At 40.2% G+C, this 22,653-nt stretch overlaps 2 protein-coding genes across 2 annotated transcripts; one reads left to right on the forward strand and one right to left on the reverse strand.

Moving 5' to 3' along the window:
- Positions 1 to 611: 611 nt before the first annotated feature.
- On the forward strand, positions 612 to 10,704 carry CCZ1 (CCZ1 homolog, vacuolar protein trafficking and biogenesis associated). The gene is made up of 15 exons (XM_057386321.1): positions 612 to 812; positions 2,312 to 2,409; positions 2,512 to 2,605; positions 2,704 to 2,778; positions 3,440 to 3,487; positions 3,785 to 3,868; positions 4,681 to 4,856; positions 5,079 to 5,160; positions 5,316 to 5,377; positions 5,872 to 5,983; positions 6,569 to 6,602; positions 6,938 to 7,055; positions 8,563 to 8,721; positions 9,243 to 9,370; positions 10,413 to 10,704. Exons 1-15 carry the CDS (start codon positions 711 to 713, stop codon positions 10,466 to 10,468), a joined length of 1,428 nt encoding a protein of 475 aa, XP_057242304.1. The 5' UTR covers positions 612 to 710; the 3' UTR covers positions 10,469 to 10,704.
- A 47-nt stretch (positions 10,705 to 10,751) lies between these two features.
- On the reverse strand, positions 10,752 to 22,169 carry RSPH10B (radial spoke head 10 homolog B). The gene is made up of 19 exons (XM_057386322.1): positions 21,831 to 22,169; positions 21,548 to 21,623; positions 21,254 to 21,322; positions 20,885 to 21,058; positions 20,282 to 20,367; positions 19,544 to 19,664; positions 18,849 to 19,025; positions 18,100 to 18,238; positions 17,522 to 17,643; positions 16,871 to 17,060; positions 16,032 to 16,140; positions 15,869 to 15,948; positions 15,621 to 15,769; positions 15,412 to 15,528; positions 14,691 to 14,867; positions 13,511 to 13,562; positions 12,878 to 12,988; positions 11,638 to 11,833; positions 10,752 to 11,254 (listed from the first exon to the last, which is right to left on the reverse strand). The coding sequence occupies exons 1-19, from the start codon at positions 22,139 to 22,141 to the stop codon at positions 10,969 to 10,971; spliced, it is 2,742 nt and encodes a 913-aa protein (XP_057242305.1). The 5' UTR covers positions 22,142 to 22,169; the 3' UTR covers positions 10,752 to 10,968.
- Between the last annotated feature and the right edge of the window lie 484 nt (positions 22,170 to 22,653).

The raw sequence follows: 22,653 nt of genomic DNA on the forward strand, positions 1-22,653 counted from the left end.
CTGAGGGGAACGGGGCACAGGCTCGGGAACACCGGGCACAGGCTCGGGAGCACCGGCACAGTCTATGGCTGAGGGGAACCCAGCATGACTCCTCGCTGAGGGAGCGCTGGGCACGGCCTATGGCTGAGGGAAACCGGGCACAGGCTCGGGATGAGGGAACACCGGGCACAGTCTATGGCTGAGGGAACACCGGGCACAGGCTCGGGATGAGGAAACGCCGGCCCCGGATAATGGCTGAGGGAAACCCAGCATGACTCCTCGCTGAGGGAGCGCCGGGCAGAGGCTCTGACCGAGGAAATGCTCCGCACAGGCTCTGGCCGAGAGAACGCCGGGCACGGCCTCTTGCTGAGGGAACGCCGGGCACGGCCTATGGCTGAGGCAAATAGGGCCCGGACTATGGCTGAGGAGAACCCGGCACGGCCTCTCTCTGAGGCACCGCGGGTTCCCGCAGCCCTCAGGCCCGTGCCGGGACTGCCCCGCCCGCCGTTCCCGTGGCCGCCGCTGGGGGCGCTGCGCGGAGCCCGGGCCGGGAGCGCTTCCGGGGCGCGGGGGCGGAACCGCGGCGGGGCCGCTGGAAGCGCGGCGGGGCCGTGGAAGCGCGGCGGGGCCGGGGCCGTGGAAGCGCGGCGGGGCCGGGGCCGGTGCCGGTGCCGCGGCCGCCTGGGGCCGATCCCCGATGGTGTCTGGCGGCTGCCGGCCCCAGGCTCAGGATGGCGTCGGCGGCGGGGGCGGCCGGCCAGGAGAAGCAGCTCGCTCCGACCCTCCTTAGTTTCTTCATCTACAACCCAAAGCTGGGGCCCAAAGAGGGAGAGGTACCGGGGGTGTTTSGCGGCCGGGGGTGCGGGGAAGGCGCGGCGCTGTCCCTGCGGAGCGGCTCCGGACAAAGGCGGTCACAGCTGCGGCTGTTCCGGCCCGCGCCCGCCGCATCCGCACCCGCACCGCAGCGGGGTTCGGTACCAGCGGGGCCGGGGACACCGCCRCCCCCATCGCGGTCTGTCTGTGCTTCAGAGCGAAAAGAAACACTAACCGGAGGTGTTGTCAGCAGCAGGGCTTGGGTTGTAAATGGGGAACCGGACAGTCAGTAACTATGTTCTACTGATGCTTTAAGTTTCTCTAAAAATAACTTTCTCGATGCAATATGGTAGAAAGGTTACTGTTTAGCTTAGTTACATTCAAGTGACTGCTAGTGTTTATTCGCTATTGTGCTCCTTAGTAAAAGAAAGTCAAGAAGCTCCATCGCTAGCCTTAGGTAACAGCTTTAGGKAACATGTGTGGTTCATGTGATAATCTTCAGCTTTCAGAGTTTTTGAACAGAGCAGTGTACTTACATTGTTAGCAATGACAGGATGAGGAGCTGAGCGTGCCCTCAACACGCTCCTGGGTGACTCCAGACCGAGGGAAGCTCTTGTTCCACTGGAGGATGAGGTTTGCTGTTCGGAGGGACCCTCGGCAAGCTGGGATCYGGTGGAGCTCAGCAAAATCCCGATGTGGGCTGGAATAATCCGCCTCACCGTGRCACGTCGGGGGCGAGTGGTTGGGAGCAGCTCTGCAGAACAGGACCAAGGAGTCTGTGAACAACAGGTCCTGCGTGAATCAGCAGCGAGGGAGGGTGGCTCAGCAGGTCCGGCCGAGCCAATGCTTCCCCTCTGTCCAGCACATGTGAKACTGGCAAAAAAAATACTGGCAAACTGAAATAGTCCAGTGGAGAACTCCTGAGCCACTCTGTGGGATGCAGGGGAGCCTTGGAGAGCTGTATTTTTGCAGCCTGGAGAAGAGACAATGTAGAGGGGGGCAGAGGGCAGTCTCACCTGCCTAAAGGATGGAGCCAGGTTCTTGAAGTGAAAGAATGAGGATGGATGAAGGGAAATTCTGACAAGATAGAAAAAGAAAAAAGTCTTCACAGTGAAGTGATCTAACATGGGAGCCAGGCTGGAAAGTTGTGGAATTTCCATCTCTGGAGGTATTGAACACATGACTGGACARGGCCTGGAGCAATCTGAGCTGCCTTTGAAGCTTGGCATGCTTTGAGCTGGCTTTGAAGCTCTCCTGGCTTTGAACAGGCTGAGAAGTGACTGGGGCCTGTGATTTCAATAGCCTTCAATTTATAAAGTRCTTTGAGATATCATGGGATGACTGACTGCCTAAGTGTGCTTAAATATGCCTTTTATTCATTATTGCAGAAGCCCATTTTGGTACAAAATAAAATTCTGCTWAAGTAATTATGGGATTAAAAAACAAGCAAACCATGAAATCAGCATTCTTTCGTTCTGTTAAAATGCATTTGCTTGGATTCTTTTTTTTTTAATTTTAGGAAGAAAAGAAGATTCTCTTCTATCACCCAAATGAAGTAGAAAAGAATGAAAAAATCAGAAATGTGGGGCTRTGTGAAGCTATAGTGCAGTTCACGAGGTAGGAAGTCTGATTGCATGGCTCATTTAAAGCTCTCAGTCATTATCTTCTTGTTGTGAGTGTGTATAAATATCCATATCTACATGTATGTTTTCTTTGCAGGACCTTTAGCCCAACAAAACCTGCAAAATCCCTGCACACGCAGAAGAACAGACAATTTTTCCATGAACCTGAAGAAAACTTCTGGATGGTCATGGTACTTATGCACGTGATAATGCACATTCCTAAACCACTGTTCTGCAATGCTCTCAATGCATTCTGCATTGTCTAATACCAGCCTGTTCCACTTCCTAGGTTGTACGAAATCCCATCATAGAAAAACACAAAGATGGAAAGCCAGTCTATGAATATCAGGAAGAAGAATTGCTGGTAATAMTGAACTGAATGATTTATGTTGTATTTTAAGAGTATTTCCAGAAATATCTTAGTTTGATTCTTCTAGAACTGCTGTCAGATTGATTTTATATATATATCTACATCTGTCTTCATAAACGGAAACAGGGCAAAGTACYTTTCAGTAAAGTTTAAAGAAGAGCACAAGATAAAGAATTATCCAGAAAACAGTTCAAGATTATTCAATAAAAGCTGTGAAATATACAGCTKTGAGACTTTTAGCTTGGAGTAGGTRAACATTTCTTAGGATCTGTGTGTTTAATGAAATTCTTAAATCTATGTGTTTTTATTAGGTGTAAGTATACWTATTACTACTTTCTTAAGACTGCTAATAATGAAAAAAACAAAAAAGCTCATAACTATGATGGAATTTCTTGTCCAAGCTGCAGTATTATTAGGTTTGTTCAATTGTATACAGTTCTTAAGGTGCTTTTGGTACCAAATGTGAGGGGCTAAAGGACTCCCTTTATTGAAATCATACTTTATAAGTACAAAGACATKTTTAGATGCTGACTGAAAATGCTGTTTAACTTTTCAGAGGTTGATTTCTCCAATTTGTGTCTTTTCTTTGAAAACACATGTTATGTTTAGCTCATCCAGAATGGTTGTAATTGTGTCTCTGCTCTCTCTCCTGCAGGACAAGGTTTATAGTTCAGTCCTGCAGCAGTGCTACAGCATGTACAAGGTAGGGTTAATCCTAGAGGCTCCTTTTGCAAAACAAGAGTGTGAGATACTTCAACAACACAGAAATATTCTGCCTGGGCTGTGCAAATCTATATACCTGGATTGTGCAAATATATATATACCTGGACTGTGCAAATCTAAATGTTTTTCCAGTAAAATGGAATACATTTGGATTGATGTGGAGTATATTRAGGAATGGGAACTGTACTGTAATTAGCTATATTCATAGCCAAGTTACAAGAAAGTACTGCAAATTATTACCCAACTAACTGGTTGGTTTTTTTCTTTAAACTCTTAGCTTTTCAATGGCACTTTCCTGAGAGCCATGGAAGATGGGGGTGTGAAAGTTCTAAAGGAGAGACTAGAGAAATTCTTCCATCGGGTAAGACCTTGTTTTTCCTGTGCATACAGTGTGATTCTGCACGAGGAAATAAAATGAAAAAAAAAGTGGCAGCAGTGTGACTATAAAACACAAGGGGTGGAAAAGATGTAGAGTCAACACAACGTATCTGGTTACTCATTTTGTCAAATACTTCCTGCTGCTTCTGACAGAGTAGCTTCTCTAAGAGGAGTTGAACCACAAGCACGGTAACAGTTTGATGGAACAACTGAACTTTTGGCTCTTTTTTTCTGATGGAATTGTGTTCCTTCTTTTAAAATTCTGCATTAATTTTGAATTGGCTATTGTGATAGAAACTTGAAAGCTGTGACAGAGATCTGTCACCCTGTTTGTCTGCATTACCTGGGAGTGCTTGGGAATGGGAAGTGACTGTAGAGGGAGCCATTGAATAAAGCATCTTTCACAAACCACATTTGAAATCTCCTGCTAAAGGTTACAATCTATCAAGAAAGTGAATAATAGAAATTATTTATTCCATTGCACATTGAAAGCTAATTATCTATTCCTACAGTTAACTCTGAAATTAAATATTAGTACGAAAGGCTTTGCTTTCTTATACWCTCAAAAGATTTTGAACTTTTCTTTAAAAGCTGCTGTCATAATGAGTAAATAAAAGCAAAGTGATGCCTGGAATCATATTCACACACTCACACATGAATCACAGAATGSTTAAAGGGATCTTTTTTCTTTGACTGTTAGTCCAAATAATTGAGGATTAGACTCAAATTTGTCCTTTAAATCTATATATTGGCAGTTTTCTGAATTCTAGAAGCCAACTGTCATTGTTCTTTCAGTACTTGCAGACACTGCACTTACAGTCTTGTGATCTGCTGGATGTGTTTTGTGGAATCAGCTTCTTTCCKCTGGATAAAATGACTTACTTGAAAATTCAGTCATTTATTAATAGGATGGAAGAAAGCCTGAGCATAGTCAAGTACACTGCATTTCTCTACAATGACCAGCTTATCTGGTAGGTTCTTCAGTAATTCTTTTGTGTGTCTTCARTTTCTAATCCTGTGATGTCATAATTGAAAAGCTTTTAAATCAGTGACAGARTTGGATGAAAATGAGCAAACATGGCTCAGGCTACCATTCACAAAGAAAGGCATTGGTCTGCACTGGTTAGAGGAAAATGTGTCATCTGGACTGCAGCACAAGCCTAATCTGTTTCTTTTTYCCTACAATGTTCTAGGAGTGGACTGGAACAAGATGACATGAGAATTTTGTACAAATATCTGACAACATCTCTGTTTCCAAGGCACATGGAGCCTGAGGTATGGGCTGGGGGATTTTGGGAGGGGAGGGGTTTGACTGGTTTTAGGTTTTTCTGCCTGTTGATCTGGTATTAAAGGCTAAAATACCAAAGAGAAATACATGTCTCCTCTCTGGCTCTAAACTGGCTTTTCTTGTGTGTTCTTCTTCCCTTCAGTTAGCAGGAAGAGATTCTCCCATCCGTGCAGAAATGCCAGGAAATCTCCAACACTATGGAAGGTGGGTCTTGTTTTACTGTCACCATCTRCTGGGCCTTCCCCCCAAGGCAGAATATCTGGGAGGARYGTGTRTATTTTGAGTACATACTCCACARTTCATTCCAGAGGGTTGCACAGTARTTGGTGCAGTGTAAAACTCARCCCCTRGAAAAAAAGGGAAATGCTTCATTAACATGACTGCATATTTAATTTTCTTCTCATTGTTCTTAATGCACTGTATGACAAATTTGGGAATTGCTCCAGTCATTTCAGTCAAGAACTCCAGACAGAGGTGTAGATTTAATYTAAGATTTGTCTGTTTGTTTTTCCTCTGTACTCAGCACGTCAGTGGGGAATTCTGTACTTAAACAGGTTGGTGACATTGAGTAACTGTGGGTTTGGACATCCTTAATCCTGAGAATTCCTAATTGCAAGTTTGGAGAACATCTGTCAGATTCAAGGAACTGAAATACAAGAATTCATCACATCTGATAATTCTGTTGAATTATTTTCTAGGTTTCTTACTGGACCTTTAAATCTTAATGATCCAGAAACAAAATGCCGTTTCCCCAAAATATTTGTGAACACTGATGACACTTATGAAGAGCTTCACTTAATTGTTTATAAGGTATCACAGTTTCCTYTGCAATTACTCCACAGAATTAGGCATCTCTAAGCAATGAAGATGATAATGATGTGAAGTACTTAATTTATAAAAAGGTGCACGAATCAGGCCAGGTTAAAGCAAAGAGACACAAAACTGGTATTTCTAGCAACAAACTTTAAAGCCTGAATTCTGTTTTCCCCTCTTCTGTACCCTGTCCAAAAGAAATTATTTTATTTAAATAAAATACCAGCCTTCAGTTGCTTTAAGCCATTTCATGCCTGGCTTTATGTAGGATTAATCAATAAAACAAATAATTTTTTTTTACATTAAATTGGAAGTTTCTTGCAGACATCTTTGCATTTTATCAAGTTTTATCTTTCTCCTACAACTTACACTGTTAACTGGGCTGAGTTTAAAAATCATTGCTAACCTGTGTTGTGCAGGACTGCAAAAAGATTATCCTATTGAAGATTATCCTGTTACCTTTAAAAAATATTTTTAAATGTCCTCATGTGTGTGACCTCACTGAAGTGTTGCCATTTATTTGGGTTGGTTGAAGTAACCTGTTGTAAATGTTCTTTTTGCTTTAATTTTKTTTTGTTCCAGGCCATGAGTGCAGCTGTCTGCTTTATGATTGATGGTAAGTACCCTTTAGCATCAATTATTTGCCAAGATTTTAGATGTAAAATCCTCTGACATGCAGCTTGTTTTGCTCTTGAAAAATACATTAATTTGTTGAGTCTCTTTTTCATGAATGCTTTTATCAGTTTTTTATCTTTGTTCCAGTGGTATAAGTAACTCAGTTTACACAGTAAAATTACTAAATCCTGCTTCAATTAGCCACTTTCAAAATCACCCTTAAGGTTTTAATTATGGGATAAATTTATCCTTGGGCTCTTGCTGATGTTTAAAGCAAACAACTCCAGAAATTGTACCTTCAGAATGTCATGTCTCCCTTTTCTGTGCCTGCCTCAGCTTCAATTCCCCCCACGCTGGAGTTCTGCCGCAAACTGGACAGCATTGTTGGGCCTCAGCTCACCGTGCTGGCATCAGACATTTGTGAACAATACAACATCAACAAAAGAATATCAGGGTTTGTACCACGTTTCTTTTCCTGTTGCATTCCYTCATGAGTTGATGAAAAGTTAGATTTAAATAGCAACATGAGCATTAATGGTGGACTTGAAACAATGTTTGTCTACTTTTGTTCATCTGGAGTGGTTAGAAAGTGAATGTTGTTGTATGTTTGGGTCTCCCTGAAATAACAATAGATGTTGCAAATTCAGGAACAAATGTTTATTGTCTGGCCGAAATGGGAATTTTAGTAAGTTTACAATGGAAGCTTTACAGTTGAGGACTTTTCCAGAATTACTGCTTCTTGAAATGTTGCCTTGTRTAGTAGGTGAGGAGAGAAAAGGTCTTGTTTTTAATGTATTTTGCAGGACTAAGGTAATAACTTGAGGGGCAAAAAGCAGTCAAATGAGAAAGGATGTTAGTGCTTTGGAAAATACACTTCACTTAGAACTGCAGCTGACTCACCATAAAATTGTATTTATTTTTTGATAGATTTATTAGTTGGGGAAGCAAGAAMAGTATCACATATGGCAGCTAGGAGGAATCCAACCAAAGATTGGTGTGGGAGTGAACTCCCACTCCCATGGTCAGTGGTACCATCCCAAATCAGCAAAATCACACTGCATAGAATAGGATGTGCTTGAAATYGTGCCAATCTACTAAATCATTAAACTTGGGGTTTTTAAATGTCATCTGGGACTGGCTTTGGCAGCTTTAACTCTTTAAAAGTTTAATGCCATGGTGTCCTGAAAACATGATCCAGTTCCCTGACACTAATGCAGGTGGGTGACAGGGAGCAGGGGTATCTGGTTGTTTGCTRAGGTGAGTGGTGTCATCACAGTATCTCCTGCTCCTAAATAATGCATTGCCTCAAAAACCAATTGCTGCTCCCAGTCTGAATGCACTGGGACTTCTACAAAAAACTACAGCTCTTCATTTTTATATTCACATCATAAAAGAGGAAATGGAGGAAGACTGCCAAGGCAGGAGTTTGAAAATAGTCTCTTGCTTGGCCCACACAAACGAGGGGGGCAAATCGAATTTCCTGGATCAAGGAGGAGTTTGTTCTCTTGGTTGTAACAAATAACAAAGACATGAATGGAAGTTTATTTCTTGATTAAATTTAAGAGTGAGCATCCATTCAAATCAGCCTGGACTGGCATAGGAAAGAGCAGCAGGAACAAAATGGGGTCAGAGAAAAAAGCAGCTCATTAGAAAAACACAAATGAATTAATTACTACTGTGAAGAGGAACGAGGCCTTCAGACTCCCCTRTGTGTTTTCTGGCAGCCTGAGGAGCTGAAGGGGAAACACTGGCTGGTTCTTTTGATCTGTTTTTTTTAGAGTGTGTTAAAATTAAGTTCAATCCCACAAGTCTTAAAATACTTGTGTTTCTTCAGTGTGAGGATAACTCCAGGCTAAGTTGGCTCTGCTCTGGCTCACTACCCAATCTCTGGGAATCCTCTGCTTATAGAACACACCACTATTCACAAATCACTTTTTTTTTTTCTTTTCAAATCTTCCTAGGGCTGAGAAGGAACCTCAATTTAAGTTTATCTATTTCAATCACATGAACCTGGCAGAGAAAAGTACCATTCACATGAGAAAAACACCCAGTGTATCACTTGCATCTGTTCACCCTGACCTCATGAAGATTCTCGGTGACATCAACAGTGACTTCTCCAGGTAATGCTTAACTATTAAATAGTCTGTAACTCCTACCATCAAGCAGATGCTTTTTTCAAAGGAGTGGGGCTTTTCAGTATTTTTGTTGATGGCTGGCTGTTCATGTTTGGTATTTTGTGTAGCTCTAGAAGTAGTCCATTTTAAAAGGAAATTCTAGTGTCCTTTTAAAAAAATAACTGAAAGGAGGGCCAGGGCCTCTACCCCAAAAAAATAATCCCATCTGTTGAAGGGTTCAGAGCAGTCATAACAAATGGGGTGGGAAACACCAGAAGCTGTCCAAAGTGGGATTGTATAAAGGACAGGGACCTCTGCTCCCACTACTGATTTATACATTTGGGGTTCTCCCAAGCAGCCATTTATGAAGCCTTCATCTGGGACTGAATAATGGCCAAGTTGGAACTGGTATTTCCTTTGATATGTACAATCACAATTTGGGACATTGAGCTGTCCTAATAATTACAGATAAAGTTGTTGAAGATGAACTTGATGCCACCTTTTTTACTTTCTCAAACTTCTTTCAGAGTTGATGAAGATGAGGAAATTATTGTGAAGGCAATGAGTGATTACTGGGTAGTTGGGAAAAAGTCTGACCAGCGAGAACTGTACGTTATTCTGAATCAAAAAAATGTAAATCTGATTGAAGTGAATGGTAAGGATTGTTTCTTATTACTTTGAAATCCTAAAATGTGTGTCCCTAGAGAAGCAAAAAAATCTGTCTCTTGAGAAATCTAGAGAGGGCCTGGTCTTTGATAGAGCAGGGGAGTTTACCTGTTTTAGTCTGCTTACTATCAGCTATGAAAGGACAGCATAAATATTCAGCAGGCATTCTTAATTATTAATCAGCCATTCTTCCTCCTTCAAATAATAGCACTGTGAGCTTACTTTAGGAGTCATTAATAAAGTGTATTACAGGTGAGAGATGAATATATTTACATCTGAGTTCTTTGTCAGTGATGCAGGAGTTGTTATTTACACATTGGGGCTGTCCTGTCAGTCATCCCCATCCATCACTGTCCTGTTTCTAACGTGGTTTTGAGAATAATTTATTATGACTAAGAGTGAGAATTAACATTAAAATGCATTAAGTTTTTATGGTGCTATTTCAAACYTACTTGCAGCAATGTTTAGGCTCCCTGTTTTAACTGTGATCATTTAGACAATTGGGAAGAATTAATACCTTCCCAGGACCAAAGCCTAGCAATCTACAACTGAAAATGAGGAATGAGTTGCATAATTTGGAAATCTTCCTGTAATTGTCTTCCAGCATCAAACCTATCATACAGAAGCAGTAAATGAGTGTTTCTGTGCCTGATAAACTTAGGAARTGTTRYCTACCAAATCACACAAAGCTGAAGTTTTGCTGCCTTGATTTACTGTTCCTTTCTCTGAAGAAGGGGTTATAAYACAATTCCTTCTCTCAAAGCCAAGGCTGTTGCAGTGGGTGATGAGGGGCCCATCATTTGTACTTGAGCTGCTCAGACACAACTCACCTTTCACACAGGGGCAGATGTCAGACTTGACTTTTTTCTGCTGAAGACAGAGTAACATTAAGTGTATTTCTACATCAGAAACTCTCAGGGCTTTTTKTGTTAGAATTTAATTATATTCTCCWTGACAATCCCCRRGGTTTTTCTYGAGAAGCTTTCTGTAAAATATACTGATGTATCTTTTTTTTTTTTTTTTTTTAACAGAAGAAGTGAAGAAACTTTGTGCAACACAGTTTAATAATATTTTCTTCTTGGATTGATCTGCAAAGGGCTGATTTATTGAAGATGTCAATGTCAGGCACTTGTTCAACATGAGAAGTTATTAGTCATATTATTGACTGGAATAATGACAATAGTAAAGCAATACTTGCTTTGTAAGAATCAAAATTTCTACTAAAAATCTGTAAACTCTGGCCATAAAATTTTTAAATTTTAAAAATGTTTATGTGCAAACTAATTAAAAACCAGTCTGAAYTCATCTGTACCATTCCATTCTGATATGCTATGTGAATATTTTGCTGAAAAATAAAACTAATAATTGTTACACTTTAAGAGCATGTGTTCAYTTGCACTGTGTGACTTCTGCCAGTTCACCACTCACCCAAGGTCCTGTGTARAAGGTTGTTCCCTCTTGTGTGTACAGTTGTATCATTCTTACAGCTTCCCACRAGTGGGGTTCTTTTGGGGTTGTTTTGGTTTGGGTTTTTTTCCCTAATTGAAGAGTACTTGGTTGAAGCTCCAGTAGTTGTGAGCAGAGGATTTACTGCTTTGCCTTTTTGTCAGCAGATGCCTTCTGTGGCCTTTCCTTTCCAGGCTTTGCTGCTTTCTGGGGCTCTTTCTTTGCTGGGGGTTCTTGCTTGGGGGCCTCTTTCTTTGGCAGTTCCTCTTTCTTGGCAGAGAGTCCTTTCCTGGATGGATCTTTCTTTGCACTCCCCTCTTTCCTGCGGCGCTTCCCCTTTGGAGTCCCACTCTGGGAGGAAAGGGCCTTCAGTGCTGCAGCTGCTTCTCGCCTTCTCATCTCTTCTTCTTCTTTYTCAGCAACACGTCTGAGTGGAAAAATTGGAATTTAATGTACTGCAGGAGGAGGGGGAACATTGATACTGGCTAAGCAACTCCAGCTCGAGCCATTGACTGAGCAGTGTGAGCTTCCACAGTGTAGAGAAGCAGAATTTTAATCACTTCAAATCTGTCTTAACTGCCTTCACACAGAGCAGGGTTCAAGTGGCAGGAAATACCAGAGTTGTAACTGAAAGCAGCCTGTGTTTGTTACTCCAGCACAGGAGTTACATTCTGTGTGTTGTTAATTATACCTGCCTGAGTTTGTTTTCCAGGTACAGTGTGCTGTACTACTTTCCTAAGCACAATTCCCATTTTCATGCATTTTGTTAGCAGAAGATAAGAGTACTGCCAGACAAGATTCAACACTCACCTTGCCAGCTCCTCAGCCTCCATCTTTCTCAGCACAGCTAATTCAGCATCCTGCTCTTTTTTTGATTTTACTTCTTCCCTCAGCTCCATTTCATGCTGGAAAGCAGGGAACAATTTAGTTGTGAAAAAGGTTTGCACCTGAGACATCCATAGACTCAATTCCTCRTCTTGTTCATCTTTGTCTTCTTTTGCTTCATCTGCAACATGTAAATGAAACRTTTATTTAGCAGGGCACTATTTCAAATGTGTTTTGGACTGCAATATTTCAGCTCTGATACTCTGCAATGGGAAAGTCTGGCTCCTGCATGGTACAGAAGATGAAAGGTGTGAGACTGAACTGAAAGAGGGTGGCTTTTTTGTGAGGTTTAATGATTGGGCCCTGTGAATGGCATGAAAAGACAAGGAACTCTTAATTCTGTCCTAAGAGTCTCCTGCAGTGACCTGATGAGAGTTCAGTGACTCCTGTGAGGGGGGAATGGAGGAATAAACAGAACCACCTGAAAGGACAGGGGACTGTGCCAGKGTCCCTTGTCATGTCAGAAAACAGCTGATGGGCCCTCAACAAACAGCTTTGAGATGTGAAACTTTTCACCCATCAGATTTCAGCAAAAGAGCTGCTGAGTACACAAAGATTCTTGTCTACCTGTGTCCTGGGATGTGAGCTCTGTATCAGCAGAAAATGTTTAACAAACACAAAAAAACAACCCAGATGGGATCTGCCAATCAGCTGGAAGGAAAATGGTACAAAAACCTACACCCTCACCATGCCCAAGTGCTCTGACTGACATTTCCTGTGTGTGGATGTTGGCCTGTCCTAGCACAAGGCATCTTATCCCAGCTATGGGGCCACATCACCAATAACAATTCCTAGATAAAGTAAAAGAAACAGGACATTGCACTAATGTATTTTATTGTCCAAGACACTACAAGGACAGGCTTGCAGCTTGAGCTTCTCATAGAGTCAACACAAATTACAGCTTATAGATGCCCTACAAATAAAATGTGGCATTTAAAAATTGGGGAAACTGTAAGTCAGTACCTAAATGTCTCATTTAATCATTAAGTTTTCTTTTAAAAAATATTTTAAGTTTTTTAAAAAGATCTTCCTCCAGAATTAATGCTCATTTACTGCCCTCTTGTGACAAGCTGAAATCTGCATATACAATTAAAATTTCACAATTCAAGAGCTGCAAGAGATTTGTATGTGTGTATTAAGTCCTAAAACAGTAGGACTGTTTTACCTGTCAATTCCTTTACTGGACAGGARCCTTGTTCTTTTTTTACATCTTCATTGAGCAATGACACATCCTCTTTGCTTTCTCCAGGAGTTGAGGGAAAAGTGAGAAGAGTTTCTGGTATTGAAAAGAAAGAAAATCAGAATTACTCAGCCTTCACTAATTCTGTTTATGAAATACCAAGTTTGATCTTCAGCACAAACAAATGTAGATTGTCAYCTGACCTAACAGGCAGACCTGTGGTTAAAATACTTCTGAAATGATGGAATTTGTTTCTAATGAAGGCACAATGCAGAGTTCAGTCTCCTGTTTCTATGCCCAAATGAGGAGGACAAAACAGGATGAATTAAGGTTTAAAAAGCCTTTTAAATTATTTTTAAGGCCAAGGCGATAGCTTCTAAATAAAAAGCACAGCAAATTCAGAGATTCCAACTTGCCCAGCTACGTGTGTGCAGCAGGTGTGGAAAGCTAAACATAAACCTTACCATAACTGCCCAACTGAATGGAGCTGCCCTCTGTAAGTGCAGCACATCAGCTATTCCCATGAGCAGCTCCTGTTTAATTGTCTTGGAAGCTGCAGAAAAGGTGAAGCTCCTCCAGCCACTTCATCATTTTACAGGCACTTTATGCACTACTCACCCAGCAGAGAAGGCTGATCAGCAAGTGCTCTGTCTTCAGGAGGTCTCCGTGGCTGGCAAGAAGTTTTAAATTCAGTTAGTTACTAAATGTCTGGGCTGGTGTTCAAATTAAAAAGTGAAATCCCATGTCCCTTTGAGTCATGCAAATTCCCATCTCCAAAGYATTCCTGCCAACCAAATGCATTCTGCAAGCATGCCTCTCTCAAAACATTTAAATTGCAAGAGTGTTTCACCTTTTCAAGTATTACCAGAGAACAATTTACCTTTGATGCCAGCCAGGCAGGTGGATTATCCTATTTCAGAGCTAGGGAAAGAGAGCACTACAGAGAATGAATGCTCCTGTTCTTTGACTTGTTCCTCTGTTCTTACACATTATTATCTATTCTTTGTCTGCTGCCTCAAAAATGTCATCATTTATGTCTGTACCAATTGTATTTCTGCTGTAGATGCACTAATGAAATGTAACACGAGAAGAATTTTACCCTCAGTACATTAAAGATTTTTGGGGTTTTGACTGTTTTAACTGAGCCACTTCACTGTGCAACTGTGTCAATGCTTGCAGTGATGGAAGGGAATGGGGTCCATAGGGTGGGAAGTGGGGGTGGACAGTGGCACTGCTGCCTTACAGACTGTGAAATGGTGTGTTTGGGAATACTCTTTGAGTTAAAAATACTTCCATCTTGTGCATAATTCCACATAATAACAATTCTAATTCATGCCTTCAACCACTCTGTGTATCCAAATTGCACCAARCTGTATCTGAAGTGTTAGAGGGAATACATTACAACCTACAAAATCCTGAATCAGAAGTTTAATAAGAGCACAGCCTAACTGCTGGCAAACAGCAAGCCTTGTTACACACAGCAGCTGCAATGCCATTTTTGCAGGACAATTTTAGGCACTCAGCTTAAAGCAGCAGTGACATATCCTCCACCAGCCAACCAATCTGTCAGATCTCCTTCAGAAGCACTCTGTGTATTCATAGTCATGTAGGAAAATGTGCAAGTGTGTTAAAATTCTGCACTGATGTTACAATTTAAGGTACCAACAAACAGAAAAAGCAGAAGGACTTAAATCATTGTTTACACAAAAAGAGGAACTTGATTTCCACATTTGCAGGGCCAGACTTCACCCCCTAAGTGAACACATAATAATATTGAACAGGTTTCCATCAACTTTACCTGGGGTAGAGAATATTCTGAGTACAGAGACACAGTTGAGGTTTCCTTGGACAGTCCCTTGATTTTATGGATATTTCTTTCCCGATTTTCTTGAGCTACTTGCTCTGGGATCATGTCATCAGTAACACACACCAATGCACATTCAAGAAGAGCTTCAAAAAACTCCAGAAAAACCAACTAGAATAAAACAAATGCAGTGGTGAATTAGTTCATTTTTGCAAAATCTCTTAATKAACAGGCATATGTACCTGAGCAAGCAAAGAACTCAGAAGGGATTGTGAAGTCTCTGTGGCCTCATTTATTCAGTCAAACATCCCTTCTTCTGAAGAAAAACTGAAAACAAYCAAAGCTCAAAAAATTCAGGAAGGGATATCGTGTGTTACACTTTATACAAGTCATACTGAGCTAAAACACTGATTTTTGTTGTRTCTGGAGCTATGAGAATTTCTCTAACAAGCAACTCACAACTACAGCTATTACCCAASACATTTTAATTGCACACCTCAGGTATGCTGAGACTGCTAAGATGTGGTGATAAGAAAAATATACAAGTACATGAGCTAAACTAAAAGATACAGGCAGAACAAAGGAAGATGAAATTAGAGGCTTAAGTTTGTATTCTTTTTTTTAAAATAAATTCTTTTTCCTCCTGTTTCAGCAGGTAGGACAGTATTTACAGCAGTTTTTAAAAGCAATTTTAATTGTTTTTCCATACACATACCTCCAGATCCAGGTTGGCACTACGGTGTTCATTGATATCATGTAGAGAGGCACCAATTTTGACAAATATTTCCAAAAGTTTTGGAACAGTTAATTGTTCATTGAAAAGCTTTAAATCCTGAGTAAGAAGAAATGTTACATGTTAACAGCAATTAAGGCATTCCCCACATGGACCTGATCACACAAAACAAAACAAAATTAGATTATTACATCAAGCATCCAGAGGAATTGCCTCATCCTCACTGTGGGTTCAAATGGAGGTCTGAGACGTGGTCTACAAAAATCTCTGTARATTTCCCAGCATTTGTCAATGTAGCTCGAGGCAAAAAATGTGAATCGTTCACCAGAAAAGAAGATACCTTTCAAAATGAATTGGGAAAAAATAACAGTTATAACAAAACTGTAATGCAGGTGGTAYTAACTGATGAATTCTGCACAAAAGAAATAGCATTGCTTACCTTGGACATGACAGGCACAGGGCAGAACATTCCAGGACATCAATTCTAAGAAACATTTATTAAGATGAGGAGCTTCATCTCTACAGTTGAAACAAAAATCTCTTGTGTGGAGAGATTCAAACTGATTACACTGAAATAAATTTCACTAAAAGAAGAAACTTACTTGTACTCTTCATGATACATATGAAATGCAAGGTGAACAAGGTAGGATAAAAATGTTCTGAACAGTATTATCTCATGTGGACAATGTATATCCCCAATTGGTTTATTACCTGAAAAATTAAAAAAAACAAAAAACCAACAACTCTGCTTTTCTCATGTACATTAAAATGCTTACAGGCATATTGATTTGTCAGCTTTTCTTATCCTCTCCATCTCTACGTAGCAGTGTGACAACACTGCCAGAACACTCAGACCAGACAAGGCAGCACTTCCAAACAAAGCTCAAGGCAGAGCTGTCCACCTGTAGCTGCATCTTGGACCATTCTCTTTTTCTAGAAATGCACCCACTCATATATAGCATATATAGCATATATAGCATATATAGCATATATAGCATATATAGCATATATAGCATCTATAGAAACCCAGCATATATAGAAACAAAAGGGGACACAAAGCTGGAGTTAAACCCTTCACATATGAAGGACACTGCAGGTCTAAAGGGAATTGATTGATTAACTGGCTCTATGGAAGAAAAAAAACCATACTACCTGCAAACCAAAGTTAGGAACACCGAAAAAACCAAACATTTGTTTCTCCTACTTCTCTCTCTCTCTTAAAACTGCATAGTAATGGCAAGAACAAGGGTGAATACATATTTTGAGCAGATGGCTCTTCAGTGCAAGTTTTGATGTTGTATTTTAATTCTGTATTTTCTCACTGAAGGACCAGTGGAGTGCCTGGAGAGCTGTTAATTGCACAGAGGCACTGACTCAGGGCCACTTAACTGCCAGGAGCAMTTGCCCCTCYRYTCTAGACCCTGAGAACAGAAACACAAACCGCCCAGGAGCCGATCCATTTCTGCCAGAGTTATGGAGAAGTGATGAAACTCGCAGTCCTTCAGGAATCTCCAGAACTGCAGCTTGGTCAGGACGTAAGTGCCGTCGAGAGACCGAGCRCAGCCCAGCTGACTGTAGAACTGATAGATTTCTCTCAGTTTTGAAATGTGCCTCAACACAGCCAATTCCACCTAAATAAAGCAGGATGTTTTCAGCATCATCTCAAAGCAAGCAGAGATYGGTTTGTATTGATCCTGTAACTGGGTAGATAATTATTTAATTTTGCAACTTAGATGAGCATATCCCTGGCTAAGTGCTYACAAAAGCATTACTCAAAAGCAGTTTTAATGCATGAGTTTTGGTRGCCAATAAAAATAAATTGTCCTGTGTCAGCAGACAAACCTCAGAGTAGCTGAAGCTGGTTGCTGAATGACYTTCCAGAGATGTTAAYCTATTTTAAATTCRAYKTTTTTAGTGGAAGCTCAGAAGAGGMAATACTGCCTATTCATCCTTTTTGCTTTTCTGTTTTCATGGCCTTCAGATTTTCAAATAATTGTTTAATGGAAGGAGTTAGTTTAATACAAATAAACCAGAAATAAAATTGAAACACAATCCAGCAGAAAAGTGGAAGTATCAAACAGTAGAATCTTACTTGTTTCAATTCTTCTGCTCTGTCTTCCCTCAGAAACAACTCCAGCAGTACAGCTATTTCCAACTCAATATCTGCTCCCAGAATAGAAGTCTTTCCCACRGCATTAATGACTGTGGTCCTTTCTACCAGGCAAATAAAATAAGTTAGAACAAACTAAAACCAAGTTTAATATATATTCACACAGAAAAGCAAAATTTTTCCTTCTTATCTTACTGACTTGGGACAACAGACTCCTTCMTAGTGAGGAGCAGAGATTTCATAACCAACAGTGTAAATAACAACTGAAGAGCAATTTTGTGAGACCAGTCCCTAACCAAAGGAAATGCAGACATTACATAAGCTGTGAAGCTTTCACACAGCAGTGCTCAAAGGCACTACAAGACATGGTGTGGATGTGGCAATCCAAGAGTCACACACAGGAAACGCAACATGGAGGCCAAAGTCATGACTCCCATTTTCATCTAAGTTCTTTGAAGAAATACATCTGGTTCCTGAGCATGTACAAATGGCTTCATGTTATAGTAAAATGGAACAACAAAATGTGAATTGAGTAAAATTTGTTTTGTTAAAATGCTCACTAGTGCCACGCCTTCTGCTAATGTGTCCATGCTTTTTGGTTTCCACCACAGCAGCCCCTGGATGAGCAGGACATTTCACCAGAAGATCATCTACGAACTCTCCTTCAAAAATTTGACCATTCTTGAAGACAAACCTGCCCTACAGACAGATTAAATGTAATGTAAAAATAGAACAAAGATCATAAACAACAAAACTAATGCTCCCAGTCAAATTTCGTTTCCAGAATCTCAGCCAAAACGCAATCTATGAAATAAAATATAGCTAAATTATTTTCTTACCCTATTTTATAATGCATTTTGCCACCTATGAAATAGGTATGTTGTCGGGATAAAGAACTGCCTATGTGTCTGTTTGATTTTGATAATTATTTTCCTCCATATAGGAAGACTTGTTTTGCATATGTGGCATTCCACTCAGAGATTTTTCCAAAGTCTGATAAATGTGAGAACCTCTCTGTGCAAGGACAGCTTGAAATCCATTAGCACACAGCAGCAGTGTGAAATTCCAACCAACCACAGCACAACTGAAGATGCACCTGTTGTACTGACACCTCCACAGTGCAATGTTTGTACTCACAACACACATCTAACYACAGTCACTCTGTGTCCTTGGAAGGATTCTGACTGTTTTCAGTGCACTCCCTGCCCTTTGTGTGATGATTCCATCCACACTGCCAACTGAATGTTGTTTTCTGCACAAAAATCTAGAGATCCACTATGCTCTTGTCTGTAATTTGGTCAATACTCACCTTGCCATGCTTTTTATTGCCAGCCCATTCTCCAGTGTACACTGATCCACCAGCATACACAAACATCCCCTGGCCGTGTCGCTCCCCTTGCACAAAGTCACCCACGTATTCATTCTGCAGAGGATACTGAGACTGAGACATTCTCTTCAAGAGCCATGTGTGCTTGCCAGATCCATGCTGAAAAAAAAAAAGTGTGTTTAAAAAACAGGTCCAGATTTTGGTACTTCTCTGAAATAAAAAAACCCTGGTGATGGCTGCAGCACTTCAAAGCAGGCACAGATTATATCCTACAAAGGTGCATGGAGAAGCAGAGGACACACTCCATCAACACATGAGCAAGCTCTGCCACAGGTGACAGAAATAAACTGTCACAACTCAAGCTAAGTCACAAACATATCACTTCTTTAACTTTTTTTAAAGTTAACTTCTTTAACTTTTTTTTTTTTAATTGAAAAAGGTTTATGTTTTGCACTAGGGAATTAAATTTTGATTTTATAGGACTAAATCAAAAGCTTTTTAAMAATTTGAATATTGCTAACATGAGAAACAATTTACAATAAAGGACATGTTTCTGCTATCTCAATTGGCAAAAATTGTACAAAGCTCTATTGATATTGCCCAAAACTCCCTATTTAGTTATTCTGGATTGGACAGATGCTRAACTAAAGAAAGGTTTCTGGGGAAGAAATTAATACCTGAATGCCACATGACCACTGTCCTATATACTCTTGATTATCTGTCACCCATGTCATCTTCCCATGGCCGTGTCGTACATTTTTCTCCCACTGACCTTCATAGACATTTCCAGACCTGTAGCTGGAAAAAAAATAAAAGCTAWTTCACACTAAATTCTATGCTGATCTTATGAAAGGTTTATRTGAAACCTCATTGCTAACAAATTTAGAATTTATTAAGGCTAAATACAAGCATTCATTTGAAAATGGGCTCACTATGACATGGATACAAAGGTTTGGTTGCAGCCACTGTTCACCTCCTATTTATAATTTAGAAATCACTAAAAATATTAACCATCTCTTTTCTCCAAAAAGTCTTGGCCATAGCTATTAAAAATACTTGTTTATATATAATTCTTTAAATAAGTCATTTATTCATAAGGCAGCTGCATCTGCTCAAATCAATTGAGTGTGTTTGTTTTTAAATACTGAATTGTGGTTTACCAAAGCTGATTTGGGATTCTGTCTTTAGCTATTCTTTTGTGTGAATGGTCAGTAGAAATACAGCACATAAAAATGAACTTCTGAAGGAGGTCTGGTTGGTTATTATAAAGCAATTTGTAAATTTTTTTTGCACTGCAGAATGTACACACTACTATGAAATGACAGCATTTGTACCCATGTTAAACAACACAAGAAATTGTAATATAATACACAAAAATAAAACAATGTGAGAATAAGAACAAGTGTTATATTTACCGTCTCACTCCCCATCCTTCTCTAACATTATTTACCCATTCACCTGAATACCAGGAGGAATGTTCCTGATCATAATAAATTATACCCTGAAACAAAGAGTAGAGCCAACTTAAATAGCTAWATATTCATCTGTATAAATAAAGCAACACATACAAATTATATGACACTTCTAATCACATTCTAATACTTAAAGTCACTTCCATTCACTGTACTGAAAGCAACTGAAGTGATACAAATAAATAAAACAGCATCCTCTTTTGATTAAAAACCACTAAGTGTTCAAAAGGAAAATCCTATTAAATTACACCAAGGCCTACCATGTTTTTCAAACCCCTTGGAAATACTTTAAGAGAGCTAACTTTGGTATCTTAATTACAGCATTCACTCTGAGGCAGTTCAGTTTTCTGACCCATGCAGAATTTTATTTCCAAAAGTAAGTCTACAGTATTCACAACTCAGAAAAGCTCCTTAGGAAAAACACATTTCTACAAAGCATAGGACCCTGCTACAGAACAAAACAATTTTGCAAAACCTTTGCACAACAGCATTTGCTGYTCTTCAAGGTWCCAGCYGAGCCCATGCTCTCACTGGGTTCTYACTGACCTTGCCATGTCTTTTGCCATTGCACCAATCACCAAGGTAAGAAATGGGACGAGTACCGCTCCTGAAAAATCCAAATCCATGCCTAAGTCCATCTTTGATTGACCCTTCRTAAACACTGCCATCATTCCAGGTGTAACAGCCATTAACTGTCGGYACATTCTTAACAAATGTTCCCTGAAAGATTAAATTACAACATTAGAAAAAATAAGGCTCTGTGTGATTTCAGTGTGACTGAAATCACTGCCACACTTCTGCAGCTGCCAACTGTACTACACCAATTCCTGCAACTTATATATTTTTCTTCAATTTGCACATCTTACTGGGTGCAATTGTGTTGTTAGAAAACTGAAAAATTAAATTGTACTTTACCTCGTACTTTACTCCATCGGCCCATGTGTAAACTCCTTGTCCATTCATACGCCCTTCAGAAAACATACCCTTCAAAATGAAGAGAACAGTATCATTTGCACATTTATTCTTACTCCAGCTGAAGCCTACAGTGACTGTAAGATTTCAAAAGAATGACATGTTAATTCCCCTCCAACTACCAGYTACAAATCAAGAGTTTTAATGCCAGAAACTAACRGAGMCTTCAAWGCTTCTYAGWRCTTGGGAGAGAACTTAGTCCACTAYTACCTCCTTTTTTTAAATTTATACACTCACCTTGTATGTATCTCCGTGCTTAAAACACACAAATCCTTCWCCCTCATAGAACTCATCAACTTGTTTACCTTCATAGCTACAAAGAAAGCAAACTAAAGATGAAAATCTCAAGTCACTGCCAATGGATCTAAATCACATATAAATGACCTTTGATTTACCACRGTCTACAGGTGAGCTGTTGAATCTTATGTAGAGTTATGAACTACAAGAAAATTTCAAGTTTTTTGACCCTTCCTTGTAATATTCCACATAATTCTTGTGTTGCCTCAGACCCCTAGYATACCTTTCTACAATCACTTGAACAAGAAGAGGCTCCTCGTGGAATGGGGGAGGAGGTGGGGCTGGTGGTTCCTTCACCTCTGGAATTGCATGAGTTTCTTCACTCACTGATTCAATGTGCACCTCTGGCAGCACTGTTGAGCTACTATCAGTTGTAGGAACTGGAGATGCTTCTGACTTCTCACCAGCTGCCTTCTTATCACCTTTCTTCTTGGCGTCTTTCTTCTTGACATCTTCCTTCTTGGCATCTTCYTTCTTGSCATCTTCYTTCTTGGCATCTTCCTTCTTGSCWTCTTTCTTCTTGCCTTTTAGCATAGCTGTTGAATTGTCTCAATGTGTATTTTCCTTCTGAAAAATTAAAATTTACTTCTGTTTCATTAAAATAGTTTTACCCTATAAACTAGTTTAAAAAATCCCAAAACACAGACAGCTACCMAAAAAACCCAACAGTATTTCTCTGATTATTATGCATACAAGCATTTAAGTTATTTCTGCAACAGCAATTCCTCAAGGTAGTGGTGTCAGCTTGTGGCAGGGAGGCCACAGGTTTAACAGGGAGCAATGTCTGTGAATTACCTCCACATCTTCCCTCAAAACCACTGTTTTGCACACAGAGAGCTCTGTCTTTACTCGATTTTTAGGTGTCTATTAGATTTAATTAAATGGAAAAGTTAAAAGCCATTTCTCAAAGATAGGAGCTCGGCAAGTTCTTGGAAGTTACAGCAGCAGTACTATTACTGATTTAACTTTCCTTCCAAGCCATGAGTTGCAGACTGACCCAGCGTAACCACTGTAACTTGTGGTTATTTTGTCACRGAAGATACCTG

The sequence above is a fragment of the Malurus melanocephalus genome, unplaced genomic scaffold, assembly GCF_030028575.1.
Source record: "Malurus melanocephalus ecotype Western Australia unplaced genomic scaffold, MMel_1.1 scaffold_953, whole genome shotgun sequence".
NCBI lineage: Eukaryota > Metazoa > Chordata > Aves > Passeriformes > Maluridae > Malurus > Malurus melanocephalus.